Source organism: Silurus aristotelis (genome assembly GCF_946808225.1).
Source record: "Silurus aristotelis genome assembly, chromosome: 28".
In the NCBI taxonomy this organism is placed as follows: Eukaryota; Metazoa; Chordata; class Actinopteri; order Siluriformes; family Siluridae; genus Silurus; species Silurus aristotelis.
Window position 1 is genome coordinate 9309627 of NC_139601.1, and position 25342 is coordinate 9334968.

Sequence of the window (25342 nt, forward strand, 5' to 3'; positions counted from 1 at the left end):
CCTGAACTCTCAACAGTTCAACATAAACACTCTTAATTATAGCCTAGAAAGCCAGCAACAGCACCGGCCAGTAGATGTTTCCACAAAGAAAAAGAAGGAAGGCACATAAAGCAACAACTAGAAGGCAGTAGAGAAAAAATCTCAGCCTCTTGAAATTATGCCGCTGGGCTTCTAAAGCATTCTGATCTGAACCCATATCTAAATTTATATATATATTTTTTGGGATGACAGGTTAAGACCCTTATGCACAGTAGAAGTTGCTTAATATTGACAATGGGCCTGATCTGAGGAACTGATTTCAAGGATAAACAAACAATTTAAATATAGCCATTATATTAGCATTTTTGACATTTACAATCATGCTATAACCATAGAGTTCTGTGTATGTTCAAAGCCTGGATCTTCTCTATTCCAAGATCTTTGCTGAGCATCTAATAGGTCCAGAAATTAATGCTAAGCATTTATGCTATGTTGGATGCACACCAACTATTTATTTTACCTATGAACACCTGTACATTCATACAGTTTTCTAATCGGTTGACAATCATGTGGCAGTAGCAAGATACAATCAAATTATGCATATACAAGACAAGAACTTCTGTTAATATTAACATCAAACATCACTATGAAAATAAATCAGAAGGATTACTGTGATTTTGATTGTGACATGGATATTGATTCCAGAAGGACTAAACTGAGAATTTTACACACTGCTGATCGGTTTCACACATAAATCCTGAGTTCACAATGAATAGTGAAAAAAAACATTTTTGACTAAGCATTAGGTCTGTGGTGGGAAATTCATTGTTGACAAGAGATCGGAGGGTAATAACTAAACTGGTCTAAGATGAAAGGATGGATATTATCACTTGAATGATCACTTATTACAGAAAAGCATCTCATCATGCACCAAACATTGCTATAACAGCTACAATAGCAGAACATCCCAATGAGTTCTACTCATGTAAGCCAAGAACAGGAATCTGAAGCTATCAAACACACCCAAACTGGGCAGATGAAATTTAAAGGTGGTTGGGGGTTGTAGCCAGCCTTTTCACATCTTTAATTATTTAATTTTGTTAAGTCTCTGCACATGATATAATAACATTTTTCATGGAAAGAATTCATTCTTAACAGAATGAATTTGTAGCATTAAATGACACGAGTCCTCCTGTTACATACACCAACCCCGTCTAAATGGCAGAGGAGGCAAAGTCGCAGCTACTTAAATTTAGCTACTTCTTTAGACAAAGCATTAATTGTAGGTGACTTTAATATTCATTTTGATAATCAGAAAGACTCCTTAAGAGCAGCAATTGCGTCCATTCTAGATTCAGTTGGAATTAATCAGAATGTTATAGGACCCACTCATAATGGTGGACACACTCTTGTTTTGTTATTAACATTTGGATAAAAAAAATAAAAAAATTACTCATAATTCCACAGTCTGAAGCTATTTCAGACCATTATCTCATTCCTTTTAAAATCTGCCTCAGTCATTGCATTAGTACCTCACCACGTTACCGTGTTAAGCGTACATTCACGTTAGCTGCAGCAGTGCAAGTTATTAATAATCTTCTAGACATTACGATATTAAATAGATCTCTGTCTGACCACGCAGAGCTTGACTGGGCCACTGAATACCTAGAATCAACGTTACGTTATACTCTAGATGATGTAGCTCCCCTTAAGACCAAAAGGATCAGGAAGAAAAAATTAGCACAGTGCAGAGGTGGGAAGTAACGGAGTACAAATACTTCGTTACTGTACTTAAGTAGATTTTTCTGGTATCAGTACTTTACTCAACTATTTACTTTTCAGACAACTTTTTACTTTCACTCATAACATTTTTACACAAATATCTGTACTTTGTACTTCTTACATTTTCAAAACTTGCTCGTTACTTTAGTATTAATCCATTGATTGGTGAAATATAAAATTTTTCTTTTCACTGCGCGCCGATTTCAGCCGAACAACCGATTTCCTGTTACTGTGCGTCTTTTTCAATCCGCTGGTGTATAAAGTCCTGACTCTTACTCTTTACAAAGATAAGAATCAGCAGCCAGAAGGCAGTTAGGAGTTTGGGATTAACGTGGATGAGACAGAGGGAGTCAGTGATGTAAACATAACTGAAATCAGACACATTCATGATCATCATCATCTTTTCTCTGCTTGTGTTCTACAGTGAGGAAAATAAGTATTTGAACACCCTGCTATTCTGCAAATTCTCCCATTTAGAAATCATGGAGGGGTCTGAAATTGTCATCGTAGGTGCATGTCCACTGTGAAAGACATAATCTAAAAAAAAAAAAAAATCCAGAAATCACAATGTATGATTTTTTAACTATTTATTTGTATGATACAGCTGCAAATAAGTATTTGAACACCTGAGAAAGTCAATGTTAATATTTGGTACAGTAGCCTTTGTTTGCAATTACAGAGGTCAAACGTTTCCTGTAGTTTTTCACCAGGTATGCACACACTGCAGGAGGGATTTTGGCCCACTCCTCCCTACAGATCTTCTCTAGATCAGTCAGGTTTCTATATATATATATATATTTGGCTGTCAAAATTACAATTATTGTAAACGGCACTAAATGTTATTAACGCGCCATCAATTCAGCGCGCATTTCTGTTTTTACCATTTTTATAAAAAATTAAATAAAAAATTAAATACATAAATAAATACCTAAATATAAAAGAGGCGAAATTAAAACCTTCTGCACAACATACACTTATTCACGATGTCCCTTCTTTACTTAGATAAATAAAAATAAATAAACTCCACCGAAAAATTATTTTATAAGTAAACTTTTATTTTTATTTTTGCGCCAAGTCTCAAATCAAACACCAAATCCGCCATGTTTTACACAATTAACCCTCTGGGTGGCGTTTTGTGGGTTTTTCCCTCATAATGGCGACACGAACTTAAATTACTGTCTTTATTGATCGTACAGATAAAAACAAAACATCATTCAAATCTGTAAAATGTCTATATATATAAGCTTCTTGACTCGAAGAGGTGCACTTTCTTCAGTATCACCTCATTAACTGTCCATGTGGAAACATAGTAAAGGCTCTTAATGATGTCCACACGTCTCTGCACTGTTATAGCCTTTATATTTATTCACTGTACATATGCTCACATATATATCACATGCTGTACATATGATACATATTTATCTGTACTATTTGCCCGATTGCTACCTTTTTGCACTTCTGGTAGATGCCAAACTGCACTTCGTTGCTGTGTACCTGTACTATGCAATGACAATAAAGTTTTATCTATCTATCTATCTATCTATCTATCTATCTATCTATCTATCTATCTATCTATCTATCTATCTATCTATCTATCTATCTATCTATCTCTCTATCTATCTCTCTATCTATCTAATATTAATACGATGTAAGGTTCAATTAACAGCTAAAACAGGTAGAAGTAATACCTACTTTTTACTTAAGTACATGTCAGAGCCAAGACTTCTTTACTTTCACTTAAGTAAAAAGGTATAATCAGTACTTCAACTTTTACCCGAGTATTTTAAAACATGAGTATCTGTACTTCTACTTAAGTAATGGATGTGTGTACTTTTGCCACCTCTGGCACAGTGGTATAATGATCATACGCGCACCTTAAAACAGACCATTTAGAAATTAGAATGTAAATAGAAAATAAAAATAATAAACTCTTCCATTAGCACTGGTTATGTACCTAAATCCTTTAAACTGGCAGTTATCAACCCTCTAATTAAGAAACCTGACCTTGACCCATGTCAGCTGTACAACTACAGGCCAATATCAAACCTCCCCTTTATATCCAAAATTTTAGAAAAGGTTGTAGTACAGCAGTTATGTTATGTTATAACATTTTTGCAATGTATCAGTCAGGATTTAGGCCTCATCATAGCACAGAGACGGCGCTAGATAAGGTGGTAAATGACCTGCTATTGGCCTCTGATCAGGGTTTTGTCTCTTTACTTGTTTTGCTCAAACTTAGTGCAGCTTTTGACACCAATGATCACACTATACTGCTTGCTAGACTTTTGAACGTTGTTGGAAAAAAGGAAACATCTCTCTCTTGGCTCAGGTCTTATTTGACTGTTCGCTATCAGTTTGTTGATGTAAATGGTGAGTTCTCCACACTCTCTGAGGTAAAGTTTGGTGTTAGGCCCACTGCTTTTCTCTTTATATATGCTGCCTCTGGGTAAAATTATACATAAACATAGTATTCACTTCCATTGCTATGCTGATGATACACAGCTGTATATTTCAGCAAAGCCAGATATGGGGAGATCAGCTTAACAATGTTGAGGAGTGTGTAAAGGACATTAGACAGTGGATGCTTGATAACTTTCTTCTGCTCAACTCAGATAAGACAGAAGTACTTTTACTTTGACCACATGCAGCTAGAAGCAAAGTTTCCGATTACGTAGCATCTCTGGATGGTTATTCTGTTTCAGTGTGTACGGCTGTCAAAGACCTTGGTGTGATTATTGACCCTAGTCTTTCCTTTGAGGCTCACGTGAATAATATCACCAGGATCTAAAATTTGAAATATGATGTCGTTACAGGATGCAGAAAAACTAGTTCATGCTTTTGTTACTTCTAGATTAGACTACTGTAATGCTTTACTGTCTGGGTTTGCGAGAAAGTGCATAAATAAGCTTCAGTTAGTTCACAATGCAGCAGCAAGAGTCCCCACTAGATCTAAAAAATATGACTACATCACCCCTGTTTTAATCAGTCTACACTGGCTCCCAATCAAATCTCGCATCGATTATAAAATACTACTACTGACGTATAAAGCACTTAACAGTCTCCCGCTGCAGTCTCTGAGTGAACTTCTGTACCAGTATGATCCTCCATGCCTACTTAGATCAAAAGGTGCAGGCTATTTGTTGGTACCTCAAATAATGAAGACTACAAGTGGGCAGATCTTTCTCTTATAAAGCCCCACAGTTATGGAACAACCTTCCAATAAGTGTTCAGGACTCAGACACAGTCTTAGTGTTAAACAAGTTAAACATGCTTCTGAGGTTCCAGTGATCACTGTTCCTGCCCCTCTCCCCTCTGTGGATCTTCCCACTTCGTCCAGGCTTGCCTCTGGATAGTGTTCTCTTCGATTGAATGGCTCCTCAGGAATCAGATAGAAAGTTTAATAACAGTTAAGGATGTAACAGTACATGCATTCGTATCGAATCTTTTTGATAAAGGGCACATATGTACCGATTGCAATCCTTTTAAGGTGCAAAACATAATTAAAGGTGCAGAACATAATTAAAATCTGAGTTCCCTCAGCTACTCATTCCATACCAGAAAAACAATTTGTAGTGTGCTGAAATACAATTTGCAGTGAGTTTTATAAGTCGGTTTTAGCACATGCAAAATTGCTGTCACTTCTGGCCATCTCCAATGTTTACGATATGGATTCATTAGCGTTTTATGTACATCTTGAAGGATTCCTCTTAAAATGAGAAAATCCTGACAATTTGGCACATCGAGGGAGTGACTGAATGAAGGATAGAAGGAATGAAGACATTTCTTAAAGTATGCTGAACGATATGTAGAACATATTTTTGGAACATTAAATGTATAACAAAATACTTGCATATATACACACATCTGTATTACCCATTAAGGTCTAACAAAATAATAATTTTTTTATTATTATTATTATTTGGGCCAATTTAATCAATTACTCAATTTAATAAATATACTAAGTGTATTGCATTAATTTTATTTATTCTACATTTTATTTTTATGAAATATTATAAAATATTTTATATTAGTTAATTAAACAGCCATTCCATTTAAAAGTGTTTAAAAAAAAAAAGTAAACTGTTCATGTTCACAAATTTTAAACTGTGTTAATAAAAACCACAAGCAATTTTATGTATTGCATTTCTTCCCCTAACTGTAAATTGAACCGAAAAAAAAAAAAAACATTTCTCTGTTATCTGCTCTAATTACTCAGTCATTGTTTTTTGCGACTGTTATAGTACTAGTGTACCACACTTTGATAACATGGTGGCACACAACACTCATACAGGTGTGTAGTCTTGGAAGTAGTGTCACACTCAACAACTGCAATTTGGAGATATAGCAGTGTTTTTCTTCCTCGGTCTGTTCCTGGCATCTGCTGTGAAAGTTACACACATATAGGACCATTTCCAGGTCAACAGTGACCCCAGGCCCTACGTCTTTTGGTTGATGATCTCTACACTTCCCTATACCCAACATAATACACCCACAGAAGGTTTTCTGCACACAACAGAACATTGCTCTCACAACTCCTATCCAACCAAGAACTCAGTATTGGCTTTTCCAGCCTCCCTGACTTCAGCACTTATAATACACATCTCCAAAACTCCAATGCTATATACATGGTGGGAGATCAACAGCCAATGGGGTCATGACTGTGAAAAAAAAGACAGGGTGTATAATGCTATACAATGTGTAATATAAGTTTTAAAATATGATCTTGGCATGACAATAAAGACAACAATCCACTAGAATGTTCATATTAAAACAATACAATAAGAATTAAAATGTGCTGTCTATAGGCAATGATGGTTATATTTTGTATAATTGTTGCAGTAAAACAATGCAATTTAACTTCAGATCTTACTGTAATATAAATCACACTGCTGGTTGCTTTAAACACTGTATTTGAAAATAAACCATTAAGATGTTAAAAAGTTAAACTGTCATAAAACACAAATGTACACAGATCAAGCAAAAGGTTCAATAGAATTTACATATAGATAAATGGAAAAGTCCCAAAATTATCTATTATCTATATCAAAAATTCAGTTCCAGTGAGTTTAGCCCATGAGAGGACAACTGTAATTCAAAATCAAGAGGGGGGAGGGTCAGGAAAAAAACAAGGCAAATATTACAGCTGAGATGTTACAAAGTCTATTACAAGATATGAAAATGCAAGTTTAATTTTTGTTAGCAAAGAATGCCATAGAATCTGTTACATAATATTTATATGAAATTCTAATAAGTCGAGCTTTTGTTTTATCCTTCATATTTTACTATCTTGTACTTTTTGTTAATTTATGATAACGAAGAAACATTACACCTTGCATACATTTTGTCCATATGGTATTAAAAATTCTATGCACAACTGTACGTGACTATGTGGGACAGCTGGATTAGTTCTTACAACACACACTGGAATCTAAGTAAATTCGTGTCATTCTTCTTACCCCAAAAGAAGAGCACTTGTGCTTGTTTCCGATGTGATATTTCTCCTTTAATTCGTTGAGAAGGTCCTGAAGTGTGGCCTTCTCCTCTTTCTTGGTGTAATTCTGATCCAAGAGGACGTAGGCCCTCCAGTTGGAGGAGTCGAAACCCCAGGGACACGTCCTGTTCTTCAAGCACTTGTGGCTATGTACCACAAACTTTTGTGTGGGGAATATCAACCTGCAGTCCAGGCACTGGATACATGCCGCATATGGACTCGTATACAGTTCTGGCATGAACAGACCCCTGCATTTGCCAAAGCACTCATGGTACACGTTAAAGGCCCGATCGGAGTACTTGAGCTCGGAGGAGGAACACGCGAGCGCCTTGTCGAGGAGCGGAGGCAGAGCACCACCGTGCAGTAAGGAGTTGCACAGGCGCTCGGCGTCTGTTTGCGTGATAAGTCCGCACGATGGGGCTGAGAAGGGCAAGATGCCCATTATTTTTAAGATCTCTAGTTGATCTCCTGTGCACCGCGAACAATAAATGTGTAGCTTATCACAAACAGCGTTTATTTGTTGCAGGGTCAACTCGCGCAGCACGCTGTTCAGGATCTGCGGAAGACACAGGCGCTTCTCGCCGCCCACCACAAAGCACGAAATGGTCTCTCGCTCCAGCACGGTCTCGCATCGTTCAGTGGAGCGATCCGGAGCGATAAGAAGCGGTCCGGGCAAGACTGAAGGTGCGTGGATCCTTAGGCTATGCAACAATGGGAGACCTACGCTCTTCTTACTCTGCTTGTCGAATGGTGGGTCGTGCTGCCACCGAGCCGAAAAAGCCGCCGGACCGCCGAGCGAGCTCATTGAGCTCAAATGGAACTGCTTTAGAGTTTGTTAAAGTCCCGCATGAGGTCGGAAGCTCGATACTGCCTCCATATTTTTTTGCTGTTGTAAATACAGAAAAGGGCTCAAATAAAATACATACATACAAACACACATATACACACACACACACACATTATATATATATATATATATATATATATATATATATATATATATATATATATATATATATATATATAGAGAGAGAGAGAGAGAGAGAGAGAGAGAGAGAGAGAGAGAGAGAGAGAGAGCGCATATAAAGTTCAACGGAAATATTCAGAAAAGGCTATTGCAAGTCTGGAGCTTCGTGTCACTTTTAGAAGCTAAAAGCGCCACGGAGTCGGTTACTTTTTCCCTTTCCAGCGACGGCTTCATATTAATGCAATACGTAGCCCCACCGCGTACTGAACCCTGGTACAAAAAAAACCCTTCAACAACAAAATCTTGTTCCAGTGAAAAAGCTGGACAGCATCAGTATCTCATTTAAAAACCTTATGTGCACAGTCCATGTGTTTCTCTCCCTCTATTGAACCAGCGCATTTGAGTGTTTGTGTCTGGTTGAGTCATTGAATCCTAGCCAAGAATGTGACTGACTCCTCGGCCTGGCTGTTCTATGAAAGGCTGCACCTCCCCTTCCGCTGCTTTAGCAGCTGCAAAAGCAGTGTAAGCACAGAACCGAAACGCGGATCCTCCTGCTCCACCCGAAAGCTGAAAACCGCCGCAATGTTGTAGACAGGAAGGGTGGAGTTTTACTGCACACAACTCATATCAGAATTTAATTAAAATGCACGTGTAGACAGTTCACTGCAGACACCAAGTTGTAGTAGTTTATAGATCTACAGTTTTCTGTTATCCTCTGGTTTCTTTATCTGAAGGTCATTCAGAACATTATTATTACTATTATTCTTACTCTAGAAAAAGAGAAAGAATGGCCAGAAAGAAACATCTAAATGTTACATATGCATTACAGTACAGTCATTTTTTCACTCCCCTTAAGCCAGCACTGCATAATAATAATAATAATAATAATAATAATAATAAATGCTCAATTTGGGGGCAAGCAAACAGAATTTGTGAGCCATGTGTGTTACATCTGTTGCCTAAGATTCAAGAGTGATTTGTACCTTCAATTATGATGTATATGTTTTGACTGGACAGTGGTGAAATACTGGGACTAGAAGGTAGAAGGAAAAGTGAACACATGGGCAGCAAAGTGTCCATATGGCATGAGTCAGATGTGGTGGTAATTAGAGAACATTTGGAAGAGTAGCAATAATGGCAGTTAAATGTAATAATTTGTTATGGAAACTTTTTAACAGTGTTTGGAAAAACTGAAATTTTGGTCCTGAAATCGAATTTTTATTTGTTTTTATATATGACTGCCTATTTTATGATGACCGTGCAATGTTTAATGGCAAATGTCTGCTAAAAATGATTGGTGGTCATGTTTTGGTCAAGTCTTTAATTTTTAAAGTACAATCACAAATTATCATGATGCACCATTCCAAATTTCAGCTTCATCAAGCTAACAGTTCCTGTAAAACAGAAACCTTAGCTCCAGGCATTTACCTGGTCACTTGACATAATCTCACAACCTTTTACTGTATATGGCTTCAGGATTTGTTAGGATGCACACAAGTATTGATTTTAGTTGGCTTGTAGAATTTATTCACAAGTGGTAGCCATATTGTGCACAAAATATGTACTTGTGAAAATTATTAGGCAGAGTGTAGCTAAATTCAACAGAAGCCAAGCTATCTGTTTAATAAAAATCTTTGAGTATGTCTAGGTTTTCACAATATAGAAGAAGAATGGAGGAGGAGTGTGCTGGTACTGATTTTTAAGAATAAGGAAGATGTGCAGACCTGCAGTAACTACAGGGGAATAAAGTTAATCAGTCACACCATGAAGTTATGGGAACGAGTAGTAAAAGCCAGGCTGAGAGAAGAGGTGATTATCTGTGAGCAACAGTATGGTTTCATGCCGAAGAAGAGCACCACAGATGCATAATTTTCTTTGAGAATGTTGACAAAAAAGTATAGAGAAGGTCTAAAAGAGTTGCACTGTGTGCGTGGATTTAGAGAAAGCGTACGACACGGTGCCAAGAAAGGAGTTGTCGTACTGTATGAGGAAGTCTGGTGTGTCAGAGAAGTATGTGAGGGTGGTGCAGGACATGTATGAGGACAGTGTGATAGTAGTGAAATGTGCAGTATGACTGGCAGACTGGTTTAAGGTGGAGGTTGGGCTGCATTAAGGATCTGCTCTGAGCCCTTTTTTGTTTGCAGTGATGATGGACAGGTTGACGGACGAGGACTATGATGTTTGTGGATGATATTGTGATTTGTAGTGAGAGTAGGGAGCAGGTTAAGAAGAGCCTGGAAAGGTGGAGGTATGCGCTGGAGAGAAGGGGAAAGAAAGTCAGTAGTAGTAAAACAGAGTACATGTGTGTGAATGAGAGGGAGGGCAGTGGAGTGGTGCGGGTGCAGGGAGAAAAGGTGGTGAAGGTGAATCATTTCAGGTACCTGGGGTCAACAGTGCAAAGTAATGGAGAGTGTGCAGGCAGGGTGGAGTGGGTGGAGAAGGGTGGCAGGAGTGATTTTGAGGTACAATGATGACATGCCCCTGCTAAAATGTTTTTACTTTATTTATTTTAATTTATTGTGATGCAATTGGCATTTAACTAATATTTTGAGGCAAAAACATAATGTGAACTGACCACAATAAAGTTTAGCATTTTCATATTATATTTAGCCAGGGTATGAAGATGATTTATACAGCAGGGCCAAAAGGTGGAAGTTTAAATAAAAACTTTATTTTGTGTATAGTATATAAAAACATTATGTAAATACAACCGCTAATGAACAAGATGACATATTACATGTCATTATTTATTTGTACACAAATTAGGCCAAAATGGAGAAACCATGTGTGAAAAACAGGGTTAGGGTAAGTACACCATATGAATCATCTTTCTAAGCAGTAATTTAAAGTAATCATACTTTGTATGAATATTAGTCTCACATCATTATGGAGGAATTTTGACTTGTTCTTTTTTATAACAGTAACCAGAGCACATCGCTCTTAAGGTCCTGCCACAGCATTTCAGTCATATTGATGTCTGAACTTTGGCTGGAATATTGCAACACCTCGATTCTATTCTTTTTTCAGTAATTCTTTTATCAAATTTCTGTTGTGCTCAGAATTGTCCTGTCGCATGACCCAATTTCAACCAGGCTTTAGCTGTCAGACAGTTGGCCTCATATTTTATTCTAGAATATGTTGGTATAAAGAGGAGTTCATGATGCTTTTCCTCTTTGGCATTGTGTTAACAGACATATGAATGCTCCAAACCAGCAAAATGATAATACTTGTTTTTTTGTTTTTTTAAAAGGTGGTCGCACTTGATGATGATCAGTTAATCATGGGTATTTAAGTCACCTGGCATCCAGAGGCACACTCACTGAGCACTTGATTAGTGCTTATCAAATTATCAGTGTAGTAATGCTGGGTGCCAACTCGCTTTGCACTAAAAACAGCATCAAATGTTTAGTTGCAGTTTAGTTCCAGTTACTAGGAAAACTACAGAAGAACACTGAAAAAAAGTAAAGTACTTTATATATTTATATCTTCACTGTTTACTTTATTAAGAATATCTTTAAAGTCATGCAGTTATCAATAAGTTTTCTACTTTATTTGGCTTTTCCTATTAGGTTTCGCCACAGTGGATCATCCATCTCCATACCCCCTGTCCTCTACATCTGCCTCTTTGAACCCAACTACCTGCATGTCTACCCTCACCATATCAATAAACCTCCTCCTTGGCTTTCCTCTTTTCCTCCTTCCTGGTGGCTCCATCCTCAGCATTCTCCTACCGATATACCCCATGACCCTCCTCTGCACATGTCCAAACCATCTCAATCTCGCCTCCCTCACCTTGTCGCAAAAATGTCCTACATTCCTCTTATAAACTCATTTTTAATCCTGTCCATCCTCATCACTCCCAAAGAAAACCTCAACATCTTCAGCTCTGCTACCCCCAGCGCCACCTCCTGTCTTTTACTCAATGCCACTGTATATAACCATAAAACATAGCAGGTCTCACCACAATCCTATAAACTTTTCCTTTTACTCTTGCAGATACTCTTCTTTCACAAATTACTCCTGCCACTTATCTCCACCTACGCCACCCTGCCTGCACTCGGTTCTTCAATTCGTTAACACACTCTCAATTACTTTCCACTGTTGACCCCAGGTACCTGAACTCCTCTACCACCTGTTCTCCCTGCAACCACACCACTCCACTGCCCTCCCTTCTATTCACACACATGTACTCTGTCTTAGACTCCTACTGACTTTAATTCCCCTTCTCTCCAGCACATACCTCCACCTTTCCAGGGTCTTCTTAACCTGCTCCCTACTCTCACCACAAATCACAATATCATTTCCCTCTTTCCCATAACTTCATGGTGTGACTGATAAATTTTATTCCCTGTAGTTACTGGAACAACCTAGTTAAAAACTTCACTGCCATCTCTCCTAAACATCTCCATGCTTCTACCAGTAATTATTTTGCTGCAAAGTAATGCAAAAAATATCATACAGGTTTTGAGCTCATAACATAAAAATAAAGAATAAAGTGTGATACATGTGATCACAGCATGAATGTGTTACCAGAATGCTAGTTTGAGTATTTTATTCGTAGACTTCAGGAAGGAAAACGGCACACACACCAATCCATATCAATGGAGGGGTGGAAGACAGTGTCACCAGCTTTAAATTCCTAGCAATCCACATCTCCGTGGACCTCTCCTGGACAAAAAACAGCTCTAGTCTGGTCAAGAAGGCTCACCCACCACCTCTTCTTTCTGAGAGGTCTGAAGAAGAACCATCTCTCTCCAGACATCCTGGTGAACTACTACTGTCACAAAATCTAGAGCATTCTGACCAGCTGGTATGGAAACTGCTGTATCAGACTAGAAAGTGCTGCAGAGAGTGGTGAGAACTGCTAAACGCATTATGGGAACTTAACTTCTAAAAGACTGCTGACATTTACAGGAAACACTATCTAAGGACTGTTTGCCCTCCAGCCCCCACACACACATGATAGGCTGTAATGAATTCATTTTTATATTATTATTGGTCTGAAAACAGATTACGCTTTAATTTATAAATCCTAGGGATCCTTCACTTTAATACATAGTAGAAATAATATGGAAGGGGTAAGATATCAGACCAAAATTCAGATCAATGGGAAGTTAGGATGTTGTGTAAATGTAAATTAAATCGGAACACAATGATTTGCAAATCTCCTAAACTCATATTTTATTAACAACAGAACAAAGAACACATATAAAATGTTTAAACTGAGGAAATGCTTTTTTTTTCATTTTAGGAAAGAACATTTACTTTGAAGTTGATAGCTACAACACGTCCCAAAAAAGTTGGAAAAGTGTTACTAAAAAGAAACAGCTAAAGAAAAACTGTGCAAAATGTGCAAGAATATCTAATATCTACAGTCCATTAAAAAAAAAAAAACATCTCTGTGCAAGGGACAAGGGTGAAAATCAATATTGGATGCACATGATTCTCAGGCCTTCAGTTGGTACTGCATTAAAAACAGGCAATAATTATATAATGGAAATCACTGCATGGGCTCAGAAACACTCACAGAAATCACTCTCTGTGAACACAGTTCACCATGCCATACACAAATGCAGGTTGAAGCTATATCATAGAAGAAGCTATATGTAAACAAGATCCAGGCCACCACTGTCTTCTCTGAGCAAAAGCCCATTTAAAATGGATTAAGGAATAGTGGAAAACTGTTTTGTGGTCAGACGATTTGAATTTAGAAATTAATTCTGGAAACCATGAATGCTGTGTCTTTTGGACTAAAGAGGAGGGGGGAGCCATCCGGCTTATCATTAGCGCTTAGTTAAAAAGCCTGCATCGCTGATGGTATTGGAGTTAATTAGTGCAGCTTTTCAACTACGGATTGGGCATTTATGGGTGATTTATTATAGAAGAAAAAGGAAAAGTTTATAAGATGGTGGTGAGACCTGCTATGTTGCATGGCTTAGAGACAATGACATTGACAAAAAGACAGGAGGTGGATGTGGAAGATGTTTAGATTTTTATTGGGAGTGACAAAAATGGACAGGATCAGAAATGTGTTTATTAGATGGACCGAGCAAGTGGAACGTTTCGAAAACAAGGTGAGAGAGGATAGATTGGGATGGAATAGTCATGTGCAGAGGAGGGATATAGGTAGAAGAATGGAGCTGCCAGGCAAGAGGAAGGCCAAGGATGAGGTTTATGCATGTGGTGGGGGAAGACATCCAGGTGGTTAATTTGAAAGAGGTAGCTGTAGAGAACAGGGTGGTATGGAGATGTAAAATCTGCTGTGGTGACCCCTAATGGTCTGCTATATTGACTCAGGACTACAGTTTGCTTCTGATAACCATCACTGTACCCCGCAACATTGTATATCTGCAATAAATGGACATTAGGTACAACCCAGATGAGGATGGGTTCCCCCTTGAGTCTGGTTCTTCACAATGTTTCTTCCTTATGCCATCTCGGGGAGTTTTTCCTTGCCACAGTTGCCACCGGCTTGCTCATCAGGGACAAACTTACACTTAAAAAAATTTATATGTTCTTTGTATCACTACAATATCTGTGTAAAGCTGTTTTGAGACAATGTTCATTGTTAAAAGCACTATACAAATAAAAATTAATTGAATTGAATTAATAGGAGCAGCCAAAAGAAGATTTTATATTAATGACAAAGCCTGCAGGAACTTGGTGGTGTCAGTGACAATAAGAAAGATGCTCGCTTGTTGGAGGGTGCTGAATCAAATCAGTAATGGACTCGGTACAGTATGTGACTAATGCTCTGCAATGGGTTCCTCTCCAGGGCTTGTTGCAAGGTTTGTAAAAGCAGTTGGAGCTTTTTAGTAAGGATGTGGTCAGTTAAGCTTCTGGTGGCACTGGAGTCAATCAACAAATATTGTATGTACACTGAACTGGCAGTACAAAATTTGGGTGACTACTGGGAAGGACTCATTTTGGAGTAATACATGGAGGATGCTCAATCAAAGATGGATTGTAAAGCCTGTAATCCATAATGGGTACTGTGCCACACTAGAATCAAATTCTCTCTCGACACTGCCTCTGGCAATCTATATGTTAGCTTAATCTGCCCTAGTGAGTAGTGTAACATGCAACCTTTGCACCAGGTCACAAGAATACTTTTGTAGATGTGTAATGAGCAACAAGGCAGATAGAGGGTTGGCAGAGCCTGTGAAGGTGTGGTAGCTTGGAGCAATCTGCTGCTGCTCTTTTTTGTCAACATGGTCCTGGGCGGCTCCAGCAGTTAAGGCGCTGGGTTGCCGATCGGAAGGTCTGGGGTTCAAGCCCCGGTATCGCCAAGCTGCCACTCTTGGGCCCTTGAGCAAGGCCCTTAACCCTCTATGCTCCGGGGGTCCCTTACGAGGGAAATATCAAGGTCCGTGACGTCAGAGTGACGTGGGGCCGCCTTCCCGTGGGCTCACCACCTGCAGGAGGGACAATAAGGGATGGTGCTATGAGGATTGGGCAGCAGTCGGAGGCGGGGGCCTGCTTAGACTGCTGCCCCCGCGACCCGAATTACGGATAAGCGGGAGAAAATGAATGAATGGCCCTGGGCCCTTATGTTTAATGCAAATTAAAACAACTTTCTGCATCCATCAAATCACAAAGTATTCGGTCAGGAATGCGGGTATAGACACAGATCAAAGTGCAGCCAAGGATCAGGTGCTCAACAATCAGCAAGAATTGGGGCAGGCAAAAGCAAGTAGATACAACAGCAGTGAAGCTACTTTTTGAGTCCAGGAATGTGCAATCAGTAGTCAAGTGAATTTCAACAAGCGTCTGTAATGGCCGTAAATTAAAGTAATCTGCAGCAATGTTTGTAGGCCATGTTGTGATCTGGGAGTTCCAGTCTAATGATGATTACAGTGTTGGCATGACAATTATTATTATCAGAACTATCCACCTTTCTAAACACTGCTATGTAGAGTGCAAATGTTTTTTTATTTTCTCCAGTCGTCAAATAGAGAGCACATTGAAATACAAACAAGGAATTTCTTTAAAAAAGAAAAAAACAACAACATTGGAATAAACATTTATTATTAAAAAAAAAAGACCCAAAACATTGTGAAAAGATTCCTGTAAAAAAGACAACTGCATAACCCTTATGCTACCAACCCACAGTTCCATATTAATAATGTACATAATGATTATAATAGAAGCCACTTGTTTCTGCCCAAATACAAGTTTTAAACTTGACAATAATCAATATTTATTTCTTATACCTCAACACATATGGTGGTGTACTTATTTTATATTTTCCTAATAGAATTTCCTTCTGACATGACAGCAAAGCTACAAAATTATTAAGAATTGTTGCAGTTGTTTTTCCCTCTTCACTTTCCACTGAATCCTGAAAACATCAACACCACCATGTCTGCTATTTCAAGTTTTGACCAAACATCTCCACAGGTTTGCAACTTATTTTTGGGTGTGTACACAACTATGTGTGTATCTATGCTGCCCATTTTCCATTTAATCAATTGTTGTCTGAAATGCTAATGTTGCTATCAATTATTTAAACTAAACTGTCACCGATCAACATTGTGCAGATGACACAGTGCTAATAGAAATTATTGTTAATCAAATTAACATATAAAGCTTATTCTAAAGGAAAGACAGATTGGTAGACAGACACAATCTGAGTACAAGTATAAATGTGTGGACAGAACTTTTGAATGCAAAAAAAGATTCACTACTAAATCAGCAGCAAATGCCAATATGTATTACATTTTTATTCAAATAAACAACATCCTCATTAGTAAAAATCCTAATTTTTCTACAAGATGTTTGTGAATTCAAAAGTAGTTTTTAATTTCATACCATTTCCAGATTACAACAATTCTTAATAAAAATTATTTGAAGCAAACCTACACCAGTGGATCAAAAACACACACCACCAAGTGCAACAACAGCATATATATAGAGAGATATCCACCTTGACCATGTTGATACACAGCTCACTCAATTACATTTGTTCGGTGGGCAACTCTGGCACTTTGTCTTCATACTGTGGTGGAGGTGTCAGGGGCTCAATGGTTACTCGTCCTCCCTGTGGAGGGTTTTGGATGTTCAGCCGAATATCTTTGACATGAAGCTTCTCTGATTTAATCCTGCGTACACGAAGGGGTCTGAGAATGTAGCTAGCTCGGCTTATGCTGCGGGCTGGCTGAGCATTTGTTACAGTTGCAGAGGGGCCAACATGACCAGGAGTAGAAGCATTTTGACTGCTTGCAGCACCCAGTCCTTCTTCTTCATTCTCTACTGCAGCAACCAGGTCCTCATAAGAAGGGAGCTGTGAGGTACTCTGGCGCAGGTTGCTCTGGCGGATAGGATAACGGCCACTAGTCACAGCTTCATCATAGCTAGGCACATCATAGTTTGTGGCTTGTGCCAAGCTGCAATTTCAAACAATTTTATATAGTAAACAAATACCAGAATTATTAATATTAATAACAACTATAATTAGCAATAAAGCTGAATTATTGTGAGCATACATTTTTTTCTACCTAATCTATGAATTGATGAATCTTGTAACATTTGTAGCCATAGCGAGCATTATAACCCATTATATCTGCTCATAATAAATGTACAATACATACATTTTATCACTTTTCATGATTTGAGGCACCAAAAGACCCCTTTAACTCATCCACTGATTAAAAAAAAGATCAGAGGACAACTGTTGTGCACATATTTATTTGGATTTTATATGCAAATTAGATTTTTTCTGCTTTAGTAGTGTGTGACTGTTGTAATGTATATCTTTTATTTGTTTGTAAAAAACAGTGTGCTTAGCAGTTGTAGGCAATGTAGTAAATGACTCACGTCTCTTCTGCTTCTCCTGGCATCCGGTCTGTGTACTGAGTACCAGTGGCTATAGTTGTCCCCCTGTTCCTCCTATGCTTGTTTCTCACTCCTAGACACACAGCCAACAGCAGCAAGGCCAGACCAGCCCCAACCAGCACAAAAGCCACAGATGAGGTTTTCTGCTTGGTTTCATTATTGGCAACACCATGTTGCACACCCGTATTATTCCAACGCACCTCCAGTGGCACAACAGTCCACAGAATCATGACAACTCCAAGCGCCACCAGGCCCACACCCAGGGCACAGAATGCATATTGAGAGCTTGAGCTGCTGCCCTCACTAGAGGAGGAATTTGATTGCACATGGCCTCTGCCTGTGCACAGAGGCTGCCCACTTAAACACATGGGACTGTACCTTCTACACCCTAATCTCTGAGAAAAATGCTTTAGAAACGATGCAAACCTGGGGAATAAGAAAAGTCAATTAGTTAACAGATAAAATGCAGATAAATCTTGCAATCATTATTTCTAAGATTTTTCTAACAATCGCTTTATAAAGATATAAGTACTGGATATGTACTGAATGTGACATTTTCATTTACTGCTTCATTAGTAACATTAGAGCTTGTGGCAGAGTTACGTCAACAATGCAGAGGTTATTCAACATGAAGAAACATGGATTGTTTTGGTTCATTATTGCAATGACAGTTGGGGCCAAAGTTCTACAAAAGAGAGAGAGAGAGAGATGGATGGATGGATGGATGGATGGATGGATGGATGGAGGCACTTTACCTTTCAGAATATAAGTAATCCTTTCCATTGATTAAAACAAATAAAAAGTATATGCAAAAGCTCAATCATAAATTTTAAAGTCTTCTCTCCAGGAGATTCCATTTGGATTCTGAAGAGTCCTTGGAGTATGATTCTAACAATTTATAAAACATTGATATTAAACCATTAAATTGGGGAGATTTTGATTTTTTGAAGTTTTTAAAAGGAGTCTACATTGCTACATTGATAAGAAGAAACATAGCTAGTAAATTGAAGGAATTTAAGGAAGTGCTTTTCAAACTGTGCTACTATCTCTGCATAGGACATTAAGTTATTGTCTTTATAAAAATATATATATTTTGCAGTCCTTTATCATATCAGAGCTTATCCTGCATCTAATCTAGACGGTTTGAAACTCTCATTTCCCCATATTGGATTAAAACATGATAGAGTATTAGACTGACCTAAATACCCATGTATATCACACCATACTCTAATTGTATTCATAAGAATATGGTTAAAAGATACAACTCTGCCTTTTCTGATATTTATTATATCTGTCGAATAAAGATTAAAGGGTAATTTAGACTTTATAAAAAGAGATTCAATGTCCAGCCGAGGTGGTAGTAAGTACCTCGCCCATAGGGTGCATCTAAATAATTTCAAGCCATCTTAACATCTATATTAAGTAAAAAAATAAAAAAAAAACTGGCAGAAATTATTTGCATTTGGTTTTTATTTGATTGGGCTTAGGAAGTAACGTAATGAGAGTATTTTTTTAGAGTATAAGAGCACACCGTTTTCAAAAAATTTTTTAAACATATCTAAAATTGGTGAGAAGTTTTCCTTTAAATTTCTTGTAAAAGTATATGTTAAAGCCATCTGGGCCAGGTGTTCAACCTACTGCTAAATTATCGATTACCGTCTATAATTTCTTCTTCTGTTATATCTATGTCTAGGGACTTTTTTTGGCTTCTTCAGAAATAGTAGGTATTAATAGATTATCCAGAAAGTTTGTTTGTGTACCATCGTTTAAATATTGAGAGGTACACAAGTTCTCAAAAAACATTTAAAATGTGTTATTTATTTTAATCAAATAAACCATGATATTCCCATCAATATCTTCAATGGCGTTTACTGTCCTTTCAGACTGCTTCTGTTTAATTGTCTAAGCCAACAGTTTCCCAGCCTTTTTGCCTTGGTCATAGTAATTTTGCCTTAACATCATAAAACAGGCAGATGCTTTTTTCTAGCAGATAATTCATTGTATTTGTTTCCAGAATTTAGCAAATCTTGGTGCATATTTATATTATCTCTATTTTATCATTTCTTTTTAAGAAGTTTAATTTATGTATTGAGTGCTGACAATTCTTTTTGGTAGCCATTTGATTTACACCTTTAATGAAAACTTTAAAAGCTTCCCATCTAGTACTAGCTATAGTTGGTGTTGTATTAATCTCAAAATACATTTCTATCCATTGTTTTATATATTCATTGAAATTATCATCTAGGAGCCATTTAGAATTAAATCTCCATTTTTGGGGTTGCCTAATAACCTAGGGTCAGTATAAGTGAATCTTATAGGGGTATTATCAGAAATAACTATTGCCTCATATAAACAATCAGTAATATATGGTAATGTTGCTGAAATAATTATATAAATGTGTTCTAGAAAAACAGGAGTATTGAATATCCTAAGGGTGCAGTTGTCTACATATTTCTAATAGATTTAAGTCCTTCATAAAATAATGAAGGGTCTTTCTGGTTAATCTTTATGACAGGTCCTGGCCAGAAGCACGATTTTTAATTGGATCAAGTTTGCAACTGAAATCCCTGCCTATTACATAAAACTCAGAAAGATTAGATAAAATTAGAAAGCTTAAAATGTTGCTATAGAATTTTGGGATGTCTTTATTAGCACTGTAAACATTAACTACATCAACATTAAACATTAACAATGATTTAGATAGTAAAGTGAACAATTACATACCCACCTGATGGGTCCTGCATAGTCTTTACTATTTGAAATGGAATATATTTGTGGATCATTGTAATAGCCCCTCTTGCTTGACCGGGCCATCTATAACGTATTCGCAGATATCTTTAGGCATTAAATGTGGTTTTTTTTTTTGTTTTTTTTAGGGCTTGAGTTGTTTTAGCCTACATATCACCTGTTTTATTTTAGTAAAACAGACCCCCTACAGCTCCAAGAAACCTATGAAATTAGTCCCCATAACCTCTATCATTACTTATAGTATTAAATAGTTCAGTACTCTCCCAAATGTTAACACAGAGAGTCCCCTGTGCCTTGTGACAACAAGTAAAACTAAAACAAAAACAAACGATTCGAAACAAAAAACATTGAAAATAGCAACATTTTAACAAATCCATCCACGACAATACATCTAACTTCTCCCATCTAGATGAGTCCATTCGGCAAAAAATAAATAAGGAAGAAGAAAAAAAAACTGAAATCAATTATTCACAAATCTTGAGTTTAAGCATAATTGTAACTAATGTAGCCTGCTTACATGACAAGTCCTTAGTTTCTGACAGATTTTGAAATATGTGAACTTGGCCATCATATTGGTCACCTGTAGGCTCGTTGGAAAGATGAATTCATGGCAGACCGTCGCATATCCCCAATTTGTTTGTGGTCTCTATTGCCAGCCGCTTTCGCAGTGGCTCTATATCAAAAGCCTCGTACAATCAGCTCTCTAAAAATGCACATGCATCACGCCCTCTGATTTTTCCGATAAACCTAGTCTTAACATTGGAGTGCCGACCGCAATGCTCCAGGTCATCCACCTTCCAGTTAAGCACAGCAACTTTCTTTTCAAACGCTCTGGTAAAGTGAATTGTGGCAACAGCATCCTCGGTTTGAGAAATGCGTTACTAAGTCTGTGTCAGTCTACCGAAGCACTCTGCAACTTCATTCTTGATATCTTGTACAGCTGAGAGAACAGCTTCAAACCGAGAGGCCATGTCGACTTTCACCGACATTATTGCTTGTAGGATATCACTTTTGTCCGTGTGAAAGCCACTACTTTGATCTCAATAACTGGATGAAGAGTTCTCTTCACTGTGCATGGCTTGAATTCAAAGCTCTTCAAGGCCCTCCAAGTCTTATGAGATTTTTTTTACAGGTAGTCGTCGACTTACGACCTATGCAACTTACTTCGACTTGACGACCACAATCGCTAGCCGTGCCGTACAACAGTGTGTACCAGCTTCCGGCATAATTTCACAGTACTGTACATATAGCCTACTCTACTTACAACCAAATCATGTTACGACCGGTCTGTCAGTCCCAATCGTGGTCGTAAGTCGACGACTACCTGTATTTAAGTTTTTTTCAGCTTCAGCTTTACTGGTTTAGGTGACATTTTAAAAAGCTTTCAATTATGAAACAAATTACAGAACAAATTAAAGTGGAGCTTACTCTTGCATCTTCTCATTACGGCGCCATAACTAGAAGTTGAAAAATCCTCTGAAAATTATTTTTTGTTGTTTAGTACTACGTCACATTACAAAACTTGTTTTGGTTTATTTTGCAAATGTTCAGTAGAACATTTGGAATACTGTCCTTGGCATACTCAATGGAGGTGTAGCTTTGTACTTAATTTGAAGCACTTTTAAAAATTATTTAATTTCGAGTGCTATGGAACTTAGACTTTTTTTTTTTTTTTTTTTTTTTTTTTTTACATATTTTTGTTTTTTTTACAAAACAAACCCTTTAAAACAATGAAAATGTACTACTGGAAAATGCAGATCATGTGAATTAATTTCAGTTAAATACAATTTTAATTAAATACAATTATTCACTTCAAAATAAATTTGCACATGCACACAGCCTATAGAGTACACAACTGCAGTGAAATACAAAATAAGTGAAAAAAAAAAAATATATATATATATATATATATACATACACACACACACACACACACAAAAATACATAAATGCACACACTATATGTAATACTACTTTTACTAAAACACTGACAGAAAGAACAAGTGAGAAAATGGATAAATACCACAAAGTGGTGATATTTGGATGCATTTCTTCAAGACAGATTCAATCACAAAATGTATTAAAATGTATGATTGCCTTCTTAGTGCTCTGTTGATATAGTGAGATAGGCGCATGCTCCCACGAGGTGGAGCCAAACAAAACACAAAACAGAACAACATGCACCAGGCTAAATTGTATTTCACCCACCTCTCAAGTAGCCCAGATGTTATATCTGTTTAATTTGTGTTGAATTTAAGCACCAAAATTTGCAAACTAAATACAGATTTCTTGACATTTCACAAAACTAAAATATTTAAAAGAATTTCACTGGTAACACTGGGGAAAAAAACCCACACATTTCAAGGCTATTAAATACAAATAAATAAACACAAATATGGGCTTTTTTTTTTTTTTTTTACTTTTTCAAACAATTCTACTATAAAATATAAATGTTTTAAGTTTTCAACATTACAATTTCATATATACATTTTTCACTAGTTTTATTTAATAAAATTTTGGGTGGTCTGCAAAAAAAAAAAAATTCCTTGATGCAAGTACAAGAGCATAGGACGTCAGGGCTCTGTGCAGGACTGAGGTTCTACACCAAACTGGTCAAACCATGTCGTCATGGACTTTGTTCAAAGTGCATCGTCCTGCAGGTACACGAGAACAGCACCATCTATCAGTGCCTATCTGAATGAAAACCATTGTGGGTAGCGCAGGAACAGAAAGACTCAAATTTCACCATGCGTGGTTTAAACTTAACAGACGTGCCTTGGTCAAAATCGTTTTCAATTTTATTTCTAAACAATATTTGTGTATATTTTACAACGTGAATGACTTTTAGACAAAAAAAAGAAACAGTCGAAATATTACGACTGATATGTAAGATTTTTCTAAAACGGAAAACTGAATTATGTTTATTTAGAAACACGGCTTTAAAATAAAATGGAACTCTATCTATTTCACATGTATTTCTCTTTCTCCCTCTTTCTCTTTCACAGACAGCAAACGTTTCAGATATTCACTGTTACCTGCCTCAGGTTACCTAAACTCCGGAAGAGAGTAACTATGAGTAACTAATTCAATTCAACACCACTTGAAACATAAATGTAACCACACTCTCTCGTTTTATATAACAATAAATATTATCTTTCGATTGTGTACTAATCAAAAGACGACAAAATGCATCACCTCAAAACCAAAACTAGTAAAGTTACCTTAACAATGTTCGTGGCGTAGATTTAGCGCCCTTTGTGGTTTATGTCATCAAACCAGGTGTGTTCCCCAAAACAGGAAAACAAGTTTTCACCGCTCATCACGTATTTGTAATACTATTTTTTCTTCAGTTTTGGTTTCTTAAAACGAGAAACAATATCTTTGCATAAATAAGCGCGGCCCAGGACAAAATTTGTGTGTAAAATGTTGAATTTATTGCTTGGTCCTCATGCTCATCGTATTCAGGATCTAGCCATATAGTAGCATGTAGAGAGCTGCGAACAAGGTTGCCAGGTTTTTTTTGCCAGGAAGAAGCTCCTCCTTATTCTCTCTGTGTTTGCTTTCAGGGAGCGGAAGTGTTTCCCTGAACGTAACAAAGAAAAGAGTCCATTGTTGGGATGGCTGAGGTCCTTCACAATCTTCCTGGTTCTGGTCCTGCACGGCGTGCTGTAGATGTCCTGCAGGTTAGGGAGCTCGGTGTGGATGGTACGTTCAGCTGAACGCACCACCCTCTGGAGGGCTCGCCTGTCCTGCATGGTGCTGTTCTTAAACCAGGAAGTGATGCTACCTGTCAGAACGCTCTCAATGGTGCAGGTGTAAAAAGTCTTTAGCACCTGAGAGGTACTAAAGGTAACTAAGATAAAAGGGTCTCAGATGGTATAGACACTGCCGGGCTTCTTCACCAGGGTGTTGATGTGACAGGATTAAGGCAGGTCCTGTGTGATGTGAACACCTAGGTAAGAGAAACTGTAAACTCTTTCCACTGGGGTCCTGTTGATGTTCAGCTGTTGGTATGACTGCTCCTGCTTTGTGCTGAAGTCCACTATCAACTCCTTAGTCTTGCTGACATTCAGGAGAAGGTTATCCACTACCAATACTGCTATAAAGTAATATAAAAGCAGAAAAAGAGGAAACGAAACTCATCAACTTGGAGTAGTTTTCTCCACAATCAGTAATTTTCCTCTTTACAGAGTGACATCAGTCAGTCACAACGTGAACAGCATGAAGCATACTTTTATTATCTTAAGCTATGTTGGCTTTAAATCAACCTATAGACATAATACTTGGTTAAATCTATAGCAATTAACATAATAGACAATGTTTTAAAAAGATAATGTTTTAGATATAACTAACTTTAGCTGGTTAGCTACCCACAGTTTGTTGTTAAAGTTTCAATAACAAATTAATGTTTGCAGTTCATATAGTAGAACAATTTCAGTAGGCACAGAGCTTGTACCTATAGAAGTAGAAAATAAAGCTTTTAAATGTCGGTACATGCTTTAACAGGGCAAACATAAAAGTAATTTTTGTTGTTTATGGCAT

The 25342-nt window shown here is 37.4% G+C and overlaps 2 protein-coding genes across 3 annotated transcripts in view; both read right to left on the minus strand.

Annotated features, from left to right (window-relative positions):
* skib (v-ski avian sarcoma viral oncogene homolog b) overlaps positions 1-8180 on the minus strand; it is a gene marked incomplete at its 5' end in the record, with an annotated part of 107127 nt that extends 98947 nt beyond the window's left edge. The window contains 2 exon segments of the mRNA XM_083534136.1: positions 7218-8087; positions 8091-8180. Coding sequence (XP_083390262.1) covers positions 7218-8087; positions 8091-8180 — 960 coding nt within the window.
* Positions 8181-16132: 7952 nt separating this feature from the next.
* tmem51b (transmembrane protein 51b) lies at positions 16133-24311 on the minus strand. Of its 2 annotated transcripts, XM_083533680.1 has the most exons (4): positions 24022-24293; positions 18809-18941; positions 18036-18479; positions 16133-17605 (listed from the first exon to the last, which is right to left on the minus strand). In XM_083533680.1, exons 3-4 carry the CDS (start codon positions 18419-18421, stop codon positions 17176-17178), a joined length of 816 nt encoding a protein of 271 aa, XP_083389806.1. In that variant the 5' UTR covers positions 18422-18479; positions 18809-18941; positions 24022-24293; the 3' UTR covers positions 16133-17175. The 2 variants fall into 2 exon arrangements, with proteins under 2 accessions (XP_083389806.1, XP_083389805.1); XM_083533679.1 differs by lacking the exon at positions 18809-18941 and having other exon boundaries at positions 24022-24311.
* Between the last annotated feature and the right edge of the window lie 1031 nt (positions 24312-25342).

Excerpts from the sequence above, each read along its gene's own strand:
- tmem51b (XM_083533679.1), bottom strand. The coding sequence starts at position 18,421 with ATGTGTTTAAGTGGGCAGCCTCTGTGCACAGGCAGAGGCCATGTGCAA. Across the intron at positions 17,606-18,035 it reads CCAGGAGAAGCAGAAGAGAC|CTTGGCACAAGCCACAAACT; the intron begins GTGAGTCATTTA and ends TTGAAATTGCAG.